The 15661-nt window shown below is 34.0% G+C and overlaps 2 protein-coding genes across 3 annotated transcripts in view; one reads left to right on the top strand and one right to left on the bottom strand.

Moving 5' to 3' along the window:
• Positions 1 to 2051: 2051 nt before the first annotated feature.
• LOC139525282 (uncharacterized) lies at positions 2052 to 3986 on the bottom strand. Its single transcript, XM_071320484.1, has one exon. It carries the CDS (start codon positions 3984 to 3986, stop codon positions 2052 to 2054), a length of 1935 nt encoding a protein of 644 aa, XP_071176585.1.
• A 10580-nt stretch (positions 3987 to 14566) lies between these two features.
• The window catches only part of LOC139525532 (protein virilizer homolog), a 64181-nt gene continuing 63086 nt past the window's right edge, over positions 14567 to 15661 (top strand). For both annotated transcript variants that reach the window (XM_071320935.1, XM_071320934.1), the window contains exon 1: positions 14567 to 14689. In XM_071320935.1, the coding sequence (XP_071177036.1) occupies positions 14624 to 14689 (66 nt within the window). In that variant the 5' untranslated portion in view covers positions 14567 to 14623. The remainder of the gene's footprint in view (positions 14690 to 15661) is intronic.

Raw genomic sequence — 15661 nt, 5'->3', positions numbered from 1 at the left:
CGACATGTCCTTACTTGTATATTTTGGTTGAAAGGCTGCGCATACAATAAAAGGGAGTTTTTGTCCATCTTACATTTAAAATTACGCGTCAAGTGGTAGTACTCATTAACCAAACATATTAAAGACCTAGGATATTTTGATTCAAGGTCCATGGTTTGTGACCTTGAAATTGAGGTCAAGGTCATAGGTTAATAGGACGTCATAAAGCCATAGGAACTAACATTTTAAACTGATTTTTCATATTTCAATATAAAAATAGATCTTTTCTAGTGGAAAGACTTCAATTGTTCTCTGAACAATTTGTTTTTAATTTACATCATATTTTGTGGGAGAAGGGGGTTCAGACTATGTGGTATCAGGTCTGTTTGCGCCCAATATACTTTCGCACCTCGCACGTTCACACCCAAGGTCCGTTCGCACTCTACTCATTCGCGCCCAATTTTAATTCAAATTCAAGTTGAATAATTGAAAAATCATGATTGTTGTTTTAAATTGCTTTGGTGTAAATACTGAATGTATTTTTAGCTTGGTATGAGTAAAACATTGAAGATTTTAAAGGAAAAACACAAAAGATAATTGTTTTTAAGCCCTTTGATCTGAAACAACAAAACAATAAAATATAGGAACCAAAATATAGCAATCCACTATTATAACCAAAACATGATAAAATTTATTCAACACACAGAAAAAAATAGTCAGAATCTCACTTCATTATGAAAGAGGTCAATGAAACAAAGTATAGCAATACACTAACCAAAACATGATTAAGAGTTATTCAACGCTAAATAAAACGTTGACAAAATACCACTTTATTTAGAAACGATTATTATTATCTTTAACAATACGCTATCCAAAACATGATTAAGATTTATTCAACACAAAAAAAAAATGCTGTCTCACTTTATTTTGAGACAATGACCACAATTATACTTATAAGAAAACACTTGCTTACAGAGTTATTAAACACAAAACCAATTAAGATTAGTTGCGAACATGTAGGGTGTGAAAGTGAAAGGGGGCGAACATGAGTTGGTGCAAACGTGAATGGCGCGAACGGACCCGGATTCAGCCTATGTACCAGTGAGAAATATAGAAGCCTTTCTACGGTATTTATTTGTACAATTCAGGTAGTCTTGACCTATTCATTTGTCTTAAAAAAAAACCAGCCAGTTGGCACCTTCACTTCACACACACACATATACGAATATCAATTATATGCTTACGAGACATGTTGCATTGTTAAACTAATTACGGTATGTGAAAATCAAGACTTGCATAAAAACTATCCCAATATTAGAGACAGTGGCGTCATTTTTCTTCAGAGCTTTCAGCTCTTTGATTATGTAGAAAATGGTGGCTTAAACCTGGTTTTATGGCTAGCTAAACCTCTCACGTGTATGACAACGCATTAAATTCCATTATAAAGACAACAATGTGTGGACAAAAGTAACAGAAATATGAGGTAAAAATGTCAAAAATTGGGGCACAGCAGTCAAAATTGTGATATAATTTTAATCATTTTAAAAACAAACAAACATGTAACAAACAAAAAAATAGTATTGTAGATTCGTTAGTACATTCCAGAAAAAAGTCGGGGTCCAGGTAGCCGAGTACCACAGTATCAGTAGTCTGACTGCACTGAGGTTGCACGTGGCACTCCGATATATATGCCTAGTATTACCATTTACGCCACGGTATAGCTGAGTGTGAAACATCAAATTAATCAATCAATCTAAGTGAACTATTTGACTGCAACCTGAAACGGGGACTTTCTATACTATACTTTAGTACAGAGAGTCCCTGCTTGAAAACATAATACTCTACTGAAAATTATTATTTAACGCAGAGAACAGATAGTTAGCATTACGCTTGCTGTTATAATAGAAATTGTACAATTCTTAATGTTATGTTCGAGAATATTATGAAAAAAAATCCTTAATGACAAACGCATTTGCTTCATTTGTTCTTCACTGCTTTTTTTTGCATTTTATACCTGATGTAGGAGATAGCCATTGTATTTGTACTTTTCTTCATATTTCATTGTTCATATTTCATTCTTCATATTTTACACGTTGCTCGAAGTCTCTATCGTGTGCTATTTGGTGTGCATGGAATAAGTACGTGGAGCAGACATCAGGCAATAACCCGTCTGATATTGCTGTCTCTGTGATTAATGTTAGATCATGCAGACATTGTTGCCGTTCATAAATATCTTGCAGCTGATGACAGCAAGCGAATCGAAGATAGTAGATCAATACTTCAGTTGGAAATAGTATGAAGTGTTGCTGAGGAAACAACTGCAAGAGATAATCATATGTTTGGATATCAAAGATGCAAAAATCGCGCATTTTAAATTTATTATGACATATCAACCTTCTCATTGTATTACTAATATAACCTGTATGGTTGTTTATATGTAAAGAATCTTGTATCAGGTTTCCAGTATTTGAGAATGACGAGATTATGGAGGTATTCCGAATGGAAATACATTTGGCATGATCTAGAACTGTGATAGATTTCCTATATTGTCCACATAGATAGAAATTCATTGCCAATGACATCCATCCTCGTTCACCAGCTAGCTGTGTTAGAATTAAAGATATTGATTTTGTTTGTTTGCGTTGCCAGTATATTTGTTTATTTCTAGAATCAATTTGAGAAACTATATTCCGTACTAAGTGAGAAATTCTAAACAGAAAAGTTGTAAATAGTATTCTAACTTTTGTCGGTAAGTTTGTTCTTGTTAAATGACAAAGGCATTTCTTTGAAGCCTGGGCAGCTGAGCTATATTCAACATCATAAAAGTATAGATTGAAAACATCAAATAATGGAATAACGGCTTTGTCAAACTCTGAATATCTACTGGCATGTTCTTGTAAGGCTGAGTTATTTTTTAATCCGGCTAATTTTTTTAAAGAGTCACAGAGAAAAATACTTTCCCATCCTATACCATGCAGAAAGGTTATCAATGCTAGTAATTCGTCCCAAGCTTGCTGTGTAAAGTATCTATCTATCATATTGTGTTGTGGGATAAAGTAATTTGGAATATATTTGTTTAGTATCCAGTATGTCAATCTACCTAAACACGCAACAAAGCAGTCCATCAAATGTATCGGTGTCCACCATGTTGCATCAATTTCTTCTGATAACCAGAACATAACAGTTTTGAGGAAATATGAACACAATAAATCGGAAATAGTGTGATTTTGCTTTAGGACATCTTTGATTAATATTTTTAAAAGAGCATAGCACAACATATGTGTATGAGTCCATGTGTGGATAAGTTTCTTTTCTGGTACTGAAAAAGAAATTCTCCATTCAAGGGGGTGGCTTTCTCCTGAATCAGATTTACTCCCAACTGGAACCAAAAGAACAAGTTCTTTAGAAATCATGGTAATTAAGTTGGCAGATGGCCATCCAGAAGACCGATGTCTAAATAACCATTTTCTGGCTACTGTCGGCCATTTCTTGCATTTTAATGAATGGGCTACATCTAAGGCAAGGGATATATTACTTAGACAAGGTCCGTTTATTGATATACGAGAAAACGGATATTTAGAAGCTAGATTTTGTAAATAAAGATTGCTTGAAAGGAAATATCCATCTTCGTTTCTCAATATCAAGCTATCTTCAAAGTCTTTGTGTGGTCTTTCGTATAGTTTAAGTAGAACAAATCCAGGTTGTGCATTATCATAATCAATGTTCAGCGAAAGGATATTATCATCAACTGATTTATCTTCAAATTGCGGTATTGGCTCGTGTACTATATGTTGTTTTGAAACAAGCATGATATCAAGATCGCTCCCAGGCAGATCAAGTCCCTCGGCTTTACTTCCACTTGTAATAATATATTTACTTGGTGAGTAGAATTTATTTTGTGCGTATTCGTATGTTTTAAAGAAAAGTCTTCTGTACTTCACTACTCTTTCTGATCCGACAATGTCATCACAGAGGAACTTGTAAATTTGCTTTGATTTGGCTTCCATTTTCAACGAAAAAAAGTAACTTATTCTTTTCAGGGCGTGTCTTAAGCAACACGTAAATCAAAGCTATTTATACAATTTGTACGGAAACGCAAATTAAAAAAAGAAATTCAGTAATACCATCAGGGTGTCCTGTTCAGTGTCTAGTTTAGTCTGCAAAAATCACCAAAAGGTGTTTACCGTATATTAAGATGAACCATAAATGTCTAGATGATTTTTATGACTTTCACAAACTTGAAATACACCAAATGGAGAAACAAATTCTTTTACAAAAATCACCCTTTTTCGTTGTGTGAGTTTTTGGTACAGGTCGGACTTGCACATACATACACTTTTGATAAATGCATGTCTACATATCCGGATCTCCATTTCCTTTACTTGTTGAATGGTACGAATCCATTGCTATGTGATATTGTTCCAGTCAATACTAGTGTTTCTCAATGCACAAATTTCGAATGTCCTAAATATTCCTTTACGGTTTATATATAGCTTTTTGCTTGTTTTATATGATTAAAAGTATAATATTCTGTCTATTTTAGATATTAAACACTTAAATGTGTGTGCAACGACAAACACAAACGGTACAAGAAACATAAAATACGTTTTAAATTTTCCTGCTATATATACAAGTGGAAACTTTTCAAAGATAACTATTCAGTTTCACGTCCAGTCTAACCGGACAACATTTGAATTATTCATTTGACATTGGATAAATAATAATGTTTTTTTTATCCTTTACAGGAAATTGATAAAGAACAAAAAAAATCAGTTCATTTTTGTCTTTTACGAGCAATGGATAAAGAACAGATAATTTGTTTATGTTTGTCACGCCTGCGTCAAAAATTTGCATGATACAAGACATATATATATAGGGTGTTAAACCAGCAGCAGTGAATGTGACGGCGTCATTTATTTCTCTAACGCTGTTGGGTGTAATCTTCAGACTTATATATATTAAATGACTGAATAAATAGTCAACGATAAATCTTACTCAGATGGATCATGTAAACATGATTCAGTACACTACAAAATATAATATATAACAAGTCTAAAAGGGTACAACATCACCAAAAACACAATAAAACGAACAATATGTTTGATATTTCGGATAAAAGATATCCTTCCTCGGTATTTGCACGATGACAAATGAATCATGTCAATTCAAATTAAGACTCTATCAAAATCTTGAAATTTATACAATTTGAGCGAACGCTGGAACAATTTTAAAATTTCCAAACACGGCGCAAAGACTACAAAGATATGCCAAAATAAAAATAGTTATTTACGATGTGAACTGGCACAACTCTAAATTCCCAAAGGTGGTGACAGTTGAGATGTTAAACAACTGCGTGGAAATACAGTCCCAATAAACAGTCCTGACCGATCTTAGCTGGTATAATATTTAAAATGGTAGAGCAATTGCAACAGAAACTGCGTATTTAAACATCCCAAAAAATATAGTAATTAGATATATAGGTATGTATGATGTCCTGTCCACATTGGAGCTTATTGGTGGATTTTGTTTTAGACTTTACCAGGACATTTGTTTTATTGTACAGCACACAAAAAATCCTGCTGTCTTGTGCCTCGTTTGTATAAGCTTTTTCGTCCTAGTTCTTCATCATGTTGATGTCACTTGGTCTTTTTATATGCCTTCTTCTTACCGGCATACCGCGCAGCTCGTCTTTGTAACTTTTAGATTTTTACTTTGTTTTTTTACTGATGTGGGTCGCATATTGTAGTAGCATATCAGTCCATTGTTGGTCTTACTTATATCTTATAACCATGTCTTTTTAGGAATCCTGAACTGATGCTGGGGTTTCAGTGTCATTATCAACCAAGGTTTCTCTTGGCTTGATATTAGATGTCTCCCCCTCAGATAATATCAGTTAATATCAATAGTTCCAGGAATTTTGTAACATACAAGTTTGGTCCATGCATATATATGCGGAACATACATTATGCAGAACAAATATACAGTCGCACGCTGACTATTACCCCCCCCCCCCCCCCTTTCCCTTGTGTGTTTTCAGTCTACTCTTACGCTACTGCTTTACTGAGTGTCATATTAGTGTTCCAATTATATGAAGAGGAAAAAAATATGTCAATGCAAAGACGTATACATTACATTTGTACGTCCTTAATCTTGCTGTTTTATAGATGAAACTTGAATTTAATACATGAACTGACCGCAAGTCGCATATTATTTTATTATGATATGAAAACAGTTGTCATGAATAGATCTACTATCATATTGACTCACATCAATCCGCTATCTAGAGAAAAATGAAAAAAATTTGACAGAAAAAGGAGAAATAGTATTCTAACTTTTGTCGGTATGTTTGTTTTTGTTAGAAGACGAATACATTTCTTTGAAGCTTCAACAACTGAACTATATTCAACATCATAAAAAGTAAAATTGAAAACAGCTAATAACGGAATGACTGCTTTGTCGAAATCTGGATATCCACTGTGACTTGGTTGTAAAGCAGCTTCTAATTTCATCTGGTTACATATTTTAATGAATCGCAGGGAAATATACTTTCGCATCCTATACCATGCAGAAAAACCATCAACGCTAGTAATTCGTCCCATGTTTGATGTGTTAATTGTCGCTCAATCATATTGTGATGTGGAATAAAATAGTTTGGAATATGTCTGTGAAAACCCAGTATGTCAACCTCCCTAAACACGCAACAAAGGTGTCTAAAAAAATGCGTCCCCCATGTTCCTTCAAGTTCTTCTGATAACCAGAATAAAACAGTTTTTAGAAAATAAGAACACAATAAATTGGAAATAGAAGATTTTTTCCTTAGAACATCCTTGATTAATATTTTCAAAAGAGCATAACACATCATATGAGAATGAGTCCAGGTGTGGATAAGTTTCTTTTCTGGAACTGAAAATGAAATTCTCCATTCAAGAGGAGGATGACATTCTCCCGAATGAGATTTACTTCCAATTAGAACTAAAAGAACAGATTCTTTGACAACCTTAAGAATTGTAACAGCAGATGGCCAACCAGAGGACCGATGTCGATTTATCCATCATCTTGCTACTCTCGGCCATGTCTGGCATTTCAATGAATGAGCTACATCCAAAGCCGCGGCTATATTACTTAGACATGGTCCGTTTATTGATATATAAGAAAACGGATATTTAGAAGCTAGATTTTGTAAAAAAAGATTGCTTGAAAAGAATAGTCCTTCATCGCTTTTCAAGATTAAGGTGTCGTCAAAGTCAAATTGTGACCTGTCGTCTATTTTAAGAAGAACAAATCCAGGTTGGGCATTATCATAATCAATTGTCAGAGAAAGAATATTATTTCCAGCCGATATTTCTTCGGTTGTACTTTTGGCTCGTATACTATATGTTCTTTTGAAACAATCATGATATCAAGGTCGCTTCCTGGAAGACCAAGTCCCTCGGCTTTACTTCCACTTGTAATCAAATGTTTACTAAGTGACAAACAATTGTTTTGTGTATATTCGTAGGTTTTAAAGAAAAGTTTTCTGTACTTGACAACTTTTTCTGATCCGACAACTTCATCGCAAAGAAACTGATATATCTGCTTTGATATGTCTGTCATTGATGAACTTACAAGATTTTCCATTTAAATCTAATAATAACATTCGTATGTCCTGTTCAGTATCTAGTTTGATCTGTATATTATCTAAACGTGCATACCTAATATGAAGATGGTTTTTGGTCATACACTTTCACAAATAGGATAAACATCAAAAGGAAAACATATTTTGCTAAAAAAAAACAACAACATCCTTTTCCGTTGTCCAAATTATCGGTACAATTTGCACATGTATATACTTTTCGTAAATGTAGGTCTGCAGAACCGTAGCTCTACTTCCTTTAACTATTTATTAAAACGAATCGATAACGAAGTGATATCTTTCCAATTAAAATGAGTGTTTCTACCACGTTTTATGCTGCTTGTCATAAATTTTCTATTCCGGTTTTTCAATGCACAAATTTCGTAGTTAAATGTCTTTACATCTTACAATAAGCTTTCTGCTTGTTTTACATGATTAAACGTGTATCCTCTCTGCTTTATATGTTAAACAATATGTGTGCAACGACAAACAAAAACAGTACATGAAACATAAAATACATTTTTTAAAATTGTTCCTGTTTTATATACAAGTGGAGACTTTTTAAAGATAACTATTCAGTTTCGTGTCCAGTCGTACAGGACCAAATTCTAATGAATTATTAATATCGGACATTGATAAGAATTATTTTATCCTTAGAAGGAAATTTATAAGGAACATACTGTCAGTTTATTTTGTGAAGGAAATTGAAAAAGTACAGATTCCTAGTTCATTTGTGTCTGACCTGCAAGGAAGATTAAAAAAAATATGGATACAATCGGCAGCGGTGAATGTGACGGCGTTGACTTTATGTTTTTGTCTGGTTGAAGACTTTAATCCGAAATTTTATATGTCCTTGTCCTTACATTTTTTGTGTTTCAGCGAGTGCTTATGATAGAGTTTAGAATTTATCTCCTAGTTCATATTGCGAATACAGAATTTCGTAAGAGGTCCATCTAAACTTCTTATTCCGAAGCCGTTTATTTCCTTCCTATGGTATATAGTTTATTCATAATTACTCACCTGCAGTAGTTCACATCCCTGTCCTATGATCTTTATTTAACATTGCCATGAAATCGGGAGTTTTTGTTAGCCTCAAAACCAGGTTCAACCCACCATTTTTTTTTTTATGTCCCGTGTACCAAGTCAGAAAAATAGCCATTGTTATATTACAGTTCTGTGTTTGTTGCATTTAATGTTGTGTTTCTATTGTGTCGTGGTTATCCTCTTATATTTGATGTGTTTCCCTTATTATATTTATAATATTTTAGATTGTAACCCCGATTTGTTTTCTTCTCAATCGATTTATGAATTTCGAACAGCGATATAATACTGTTGCCTTTATCTAGAAAAAAAATCTCATTGAAAATCACAGAACGTCTCCTCATTTTGCTACGCAGAGATGTATCATATATTGTGGTAAGGCTACTTCAAGACATACATGGGTTACTCTGACCTCTATCCTACGTTTCGATGACTTTGGTTTCATTTTCTATCTCTAAGTTTTTATAACGGAGCGGTGTGATAAAAAGGATAACCTAAACCTGTATAGAAATGCATCTTTGGTATTGGGTAATCTCCATTAAAAGGGTTACATTTCCGTTTCTAGCAACAACTTACTAGTATTCCAATATATTGAGCAGAACAAGGCAACTTTGTAATTGTAAATCTTTCTAACTTTGGGAAGAAAAGATAATCTTCTTTGATATTTTTATTGTAACTGAAAATGATTATTATTATGATGAAACACTTTTTCAAAAGTTTCATTTATCAAAAAGTAAAATTACAAAAATTCTGAGCTCCGAGGAAAATTCAATCGGAAGTCTCTAATCACATGGCAAAATCAAATGACAAACCACATCAAACGAATGAACAACAACTGTCATATTTCTGACTTGGTACAGGCATTTTCAAATGTAGAAAATGGTGGATTGAAACTGGTTTTATAGCGCTAAAGCTCTCACTTGTACGACAGTCTCATCAAATTCAAAGACATTTGTTTTTTTTTGGTTTTTGTCTACTTAAAACATTAGCACAAGCCAACACAAAAAGTGTCGTATTGTCCAGGGTTGGAGAAAATGTTATAATATTTCGAGTATTATATATTCCGTGCACACGGCATCTCCGTGATATTATATTTGGTCTCCGCTGATTAAAATTTCTCTTAACGTTGAAACAGAGAAATGCCGTATTGTACACCAAAAAAATAACATAATGTTCAAAGTAACTTCCCAAAAGTTTTAAAATGTTTTATCAGAGATATTCAGCAGAGTTACGTATTGTCCAAAAAATGCCAAATCACTGGTTTTAAATTGTTAAATGCTACTTCCCAAAGAATTGTTTTATAAGGTTATAACATGTTTTATAGAGATACTCAGCAGACTGATGAGTATAATATTTAGAAATGAACAAAGGTCGCTCTTTTTACACTACTGGTTTAACATTGTTCAATATAACATTCCAACAAGAATGTGTCCATAGTACACGGATGCCCCACTCCCACTATCATTTTCTATGTTCAGTGGACCGTGAAATTGGGGTCAAAACTTTAATTTGGAATTAAAATTAGAAAGATCATATCATAGGGAACATGTGTACTAAGTTTCAAGTTGATGTAACTTTAACTTCATCAAAAGCTACCTTGACCAAAAACTTTAACCTGAACTTTGTACTATCATTTTCTATGTTCAGTGGACCATGAAATTGGGGTCAAAACTATAATTTGGCATTAAAATTAGAAAGATTCAAGTTGATTGGACTTCAGCTTCATCAAAAACTACCTCGACCAAAAACTTTAACCGGACAGACGAACGGAGACACAGACGGACGGACGGACGAACGGAGGCACAGACCAGAAAACATAATGCCCCTCTACTATCGTAGGTGGGGCATAAAAATAAATAGAAAGACGACATCGTTGTCGCCTACTTTTGAATAGTCGCATTGAGAGGTTGTACGGTAATGTGTTAATAGTGCAACACCCACCCCTCAACAATTACATCTGCCAATGACAAAATAGCACATGTATACGATAAAAATTGTTTCTGAAAAATCCCCGTAGTTAGTTGATAAAGTCTAACGTTTGATTTGATCAGTTTTTAAAGACCTCCCCTTATAATATACTCAAGTACATTGGAGCTCGGTATAAACCTCCCCTTGTAATATACTCAAGTACATTGGAGCTCGGTATTTTATAGACCTCCACTTGTAATATACTCAAGTACATTGGAGCTCGGTATTTAATAGACCTCCCCTTGTAATATACTCAAGTACATTGGAGCTCAGTATTTTATAGACCTCCCCTTGTAATATACTCAAGTACATTGGAGCTCAGTATTTTATAGACCTCCCCTTGTAATAAACTCAAGTACATTGGAGCTCGGTATTTTATAGACCTCCCCTTGTAATATACTCAAGTGCATTGGAGCTCGGTATTTTATAGACCTCCCCTTGTAATATACTCAAGTACATTGGAGCTCGGTATTTTATAGACCTTCCCTTGTAATATACTGAAGTACATTGAAGCTCGGTATTTTATAGACCTCCCCTTGTAATATACTCAAGTACATTGGAGCTCGGTATTTTATAGACCTCCCCTTGTAATATACTCAAGTACATTGGAGCTCAGTATTTTATAGACCTCCCCTTGTAATATACTCAAGTACATTGGAGCTCGGTATTTTATAGACCTCCCCTTGTAATATACTCAAGTACATTGGAGCTAGGTATTTTATAGACTTCCACTTGTAATATACTCAAGTACATTGGAGCTCGGTATTTTATAGACATCCACTTGTAATATACTCAAGTACATTGGAGCTCGGTGTTTTATAGACATCCACTTGTAATATACTCAAGTACATTGGAGCTCGGTATTTTATAGACCTCCCCTTGTAATATACTCAAGTACATTGGAGCTCGGTATTTTATAGACCTCCCCTTGTAATATACTCAAGTACATTGGAGCTCGGTATTTTATAGACCTCCCCTTGTAATATACTCAAGTACATTGAAGCTCAGTATTTTATAGACCTCTCCTTGTAATATACTCAAGTACATTGGAGCTCAGTATTTTATAGACCTCCCCTTGTAATATACTCAAGTACATTGGAGCTCAGTATTTTATAGACCTCCCCTTGTAATATACTCAAGTACATTGGAGCTCGGTATTTTATAGACCTTCCCTTGTAATATACTGAAGTACATTGAAGCTCGGTATTTTATAGACCTCCCCTTGTAATATACTCAAGTACATTGGAGCTCGGTATTTTATAGACCTCCCCTTGTAATATACTCAAGTACATTGGAGCTCAGTATTTTATAGACCTCCCCTTGTAATATACTCAAGTACATTGGAGCTCGGTATTTTATAGACCTCCCCTTGTAATATACTCAAGTACATTGGAGCTAGGTATTTTATAGACTTCCACTTGTAATATACTCAAGTACATTGGAGCTCGGTATTTTATAGACATCCACTTGTAATATACTCAAGTACATTGGAGCTCGGTGTTTTATAGACATCCACTTGTAATATACTCAAGTACATTGGAGCTCGGTATTTTATAGACCTCCCCTTGTAATATACTCAAGTACATTGGAGCTCGGTATTTTATAGACCTCCCCTTGTAATATACTCAAGTACATTGGAGCTCGGTATTTTATAGACCTCCCCTTGTAATATACTCAAGTACATTGAAGCTCAGTATTTTATAGACCTCTCCTTGTAATATACTCAAGTACATTGGAGCTCAGTATTTTATAGACCTCCCCTTGTAATATACTCAAGTACATTGGAGCTCAGTATTTTATAGACCTCCCCTTGTAATATACTCAAGTACATTGGAGCTCGGTATTTTATAGACCTCCCCTTGTAATATACTCAAGTACATTGGAGCTCGGTATTTTATAGACCTCCCCTTGTAATATACTCAAGTACATTGGAGCTCGGTATTTTATAGACTTCCCCTTGTAATATACTCAAGTACATTGGAGCTCGGTATTTTATAGACCTCCCCTTGTAATATACTCAAGTACATTGGAGCTCGGTATTTTATAGACCTCCACTTGTAATATACTCAAGTACATTGGAGCTCGGTATTTTATAGACCTCCACTTGTAATATACTCAAGTACATTGGAGCTCGGTATTTTTGTGATACTATTTTATAGTCTGAATATAAAGATATGAACAATACCTGTACTAAAATAAATATTCGAAGGACGTCGATCTACAAGGCATCATAATTTTCAACTATACAACAACAGACATCATATTTAACTCTACATCACCTGAGTCTTAAAAATGAAATAAAGATTGAAGAGTAGATAGCAAATATAACATCAAACTAAATTCTCTAATGACAAAACATTCAAATATAACAAACAGGAAAGAATATCACGAGTACAAGAACAAATACTATTATATACCGCTAAAAAATATGCTTGCAATTGCGAGAATCAAATACAAATAAATCAATATGTTGTCAGCTATAACTGATGTATCATGTATGATTTCCTGTTCCATTAGAGCTTGTTGTTGGATTCTGTAGATTTTTTTGTTGTTCTTGTCTATAGCTACCAGGTCATTTGTTAAATTGTACAGCACACAAAAATTCCTGTTGCCTTGTGCTTCGCTTGTAAGTTTTTCCATCCTAGTTCTTGTATCATGTTGATGTCACTTGGTCTTTTTCCATGTCTTCTTCTTACACACCGCGCAGTTAGCTCGTCTTTGTACTTTTTCGATTGTTACTTTGGGCTTTTACTGATATGGGTAGCATATTGTCGAAGCATATTCCATTGTTGGTCTTACGTATATCTTATAACCCTGTCTTTTTAGGAATCTTCAGACTATGTAGAGATTTCAGTGTTATCAACCAAGGTTTCTCTTGGCTTGCCTTTTCATATCGTTTATGTGTTTCTCTAATCTAGGTCGTTCGCGGATCATGCGGATGGCGCAGCCCATGCCATGTATTTAATTGATGATTCATGCTCCACTTACAGTATTTATATATTTTTTGCCTCACCCTCAATAAATATCATGTAATTTAAGTTCCAGGAATTTTATAACATACTTTTTTGTTCCATGCATATATATGTGGAACATATATTATGCAGAACAAATATACAATCTCACAGAATACTACCCCACCCCCCTTTTTCTCTGTGTCTTTTCAGTCTACTCTTACGCTGCTGCTTTACTGAGTGTCATATTTAAGTGTTTCAATTATAAGAAGAGGAAAATAACATGTCAATGTAAAGACGTATAAAATAATGACATATGTACGTGCTTGATCTTGATGTTTTTATTTATAGATGAAAATTTAAAACATGAACTGACCGCAATGCACATACTGTTTGATTATGATATGAAAAGTTGTCACATTATGCCAATCATGAATAGTATCTGCTATCATATTGACTCACGACAATCCGCTGACAAATTGGTTATATATTTTTGAAAACTGCAGTAATATATATTAAAATGCAACTGCTTACAATAGTGCTATATATTATAAATGTTTTATTGCTCGCACTATACCTAAATACATATTATATTTTTTGAATTATACAATCTTTCCACCGTCGTGATTCACAGGAATTTTGTCTCTGGAAAAAAACACTTTATACCCAGTGGCTGATCCAGAACTTCTTAGAAGGGGTCCACTGACTTACCGTATAATCACTCATTTTTTTTCTACAAAAGGGGGGGGGGGGGGGATCCGGCCGCGATCCCCCTTAGATCCGCCTATGATATCTTAATATATCATTAAAGGTATACTGTATAGGAAAACATTTTTCAATGAGAGACAGATTTCTGGGAATAATAATGTGGGAGTTTTCGACCACTGTGATTAATCGTTTTTATTATGCATATTTCTTTTGACCTGAGTTATATAAATAACACGGAATGTGGGTTATAATACAAACAATACGACAATTCACCTAACAATATTGAGATAGCAAAGACAATTATTCTCGTTCCGTATTTTCTGTACCAAACCATCTTCGATCCATTTTTTACTATTTCCAAAAAATGGCTGACACCGGGCAGGAACCCGAGTTGTTGTTTTTTGATACGTTTTCTCACGAAAGCGCTGAGGTATATGGTTTATAAAGAGTGTATTTATTCCAGTATCAAACACAAATAACTTTCATTCGTGTATAAATCCATTAAATGCAACATAAAATAGCCGCATTTGACGTGTATTATTATTTTTAAGGTTCATCATAACCTTTTGGCTAATATGGCCGTATTTACACCCCAAATTTTACTCTGGGTACAGACTAACCTATGCACTTGCAACAGTTTTAAGGGATGGCAGGAACTAGGTATATAAATTTTAAATGCATTTTATGTTTTAGAAAATTATAAACTTTTCTAGATTTTGCCTTCCAGTTTTTTTCGTTCCTGCAGAAGGTGCAAAAATTAACTAAGTAGTGAAAACGATTGAGAAGCTCCCCTCATATAATCAATGTTGTGAGTAGTATTGATTTAAATGGACAATGGATGGACAATAGACACCTGTAAACAATAGGTGATTTAAACTGTGTAACTGAGTGGACCGTATCAAATGAAACTCGGGTGTTTGTTTATTTTGCTATCTTCTGCAGACTGAAAAAAACTGGACATGAAAATCCAGGTAAGTTTTTAATTTTCTGAAACGTAGACTTCGTATAACTTTTATATATCTAGTTCCTGCCATGCCTTAAAACTTTCCTGGATGTACCAGTTTGTCTGCACTCATAGTAATTTTTTAGGTGTAAACACGGCCATATTTTTCAATTCCTTATGATGAACCTTAAAATGAAACTGGATCTAAAAAATATTACATTTATTATCTTTTTAGTTGCATCGATGGATTTGTGTCAAAGCATCATTTTAAATTATTTTTAAATATGTACACATTTATTCATGAGCTGTTCATTAGAAACCGCTTTGTCATAGTTTGATCAACATCATGGTTCATCACATATAATATGAATTAATTGATTTAATAATTATCCGATTGGGCACAGACACTTGTTTCTATCCATGGGAAGGGTGATTATCTATATAAATAGAAGAAGGTGG

Source organism: Mytilus edulis, chromosome 5, assembly GCF_963676685.1.
Source record: "Mytilus edulis chromosome 5, xbMytEdul2.2, whole genome shotgun sequence".
Classification (NCBI taxonomy): domain Eukaryota; kingdom Metazoa; phylum Mollusca; class Bivalvia; order Mytilida; family Mytilidae; genus Mytilus; species Mytilus edulis.
Note: the sequence above shows the minus strand (reverse complement) of the source record. Positions and strands in the feature narration are given on the sequence as shown.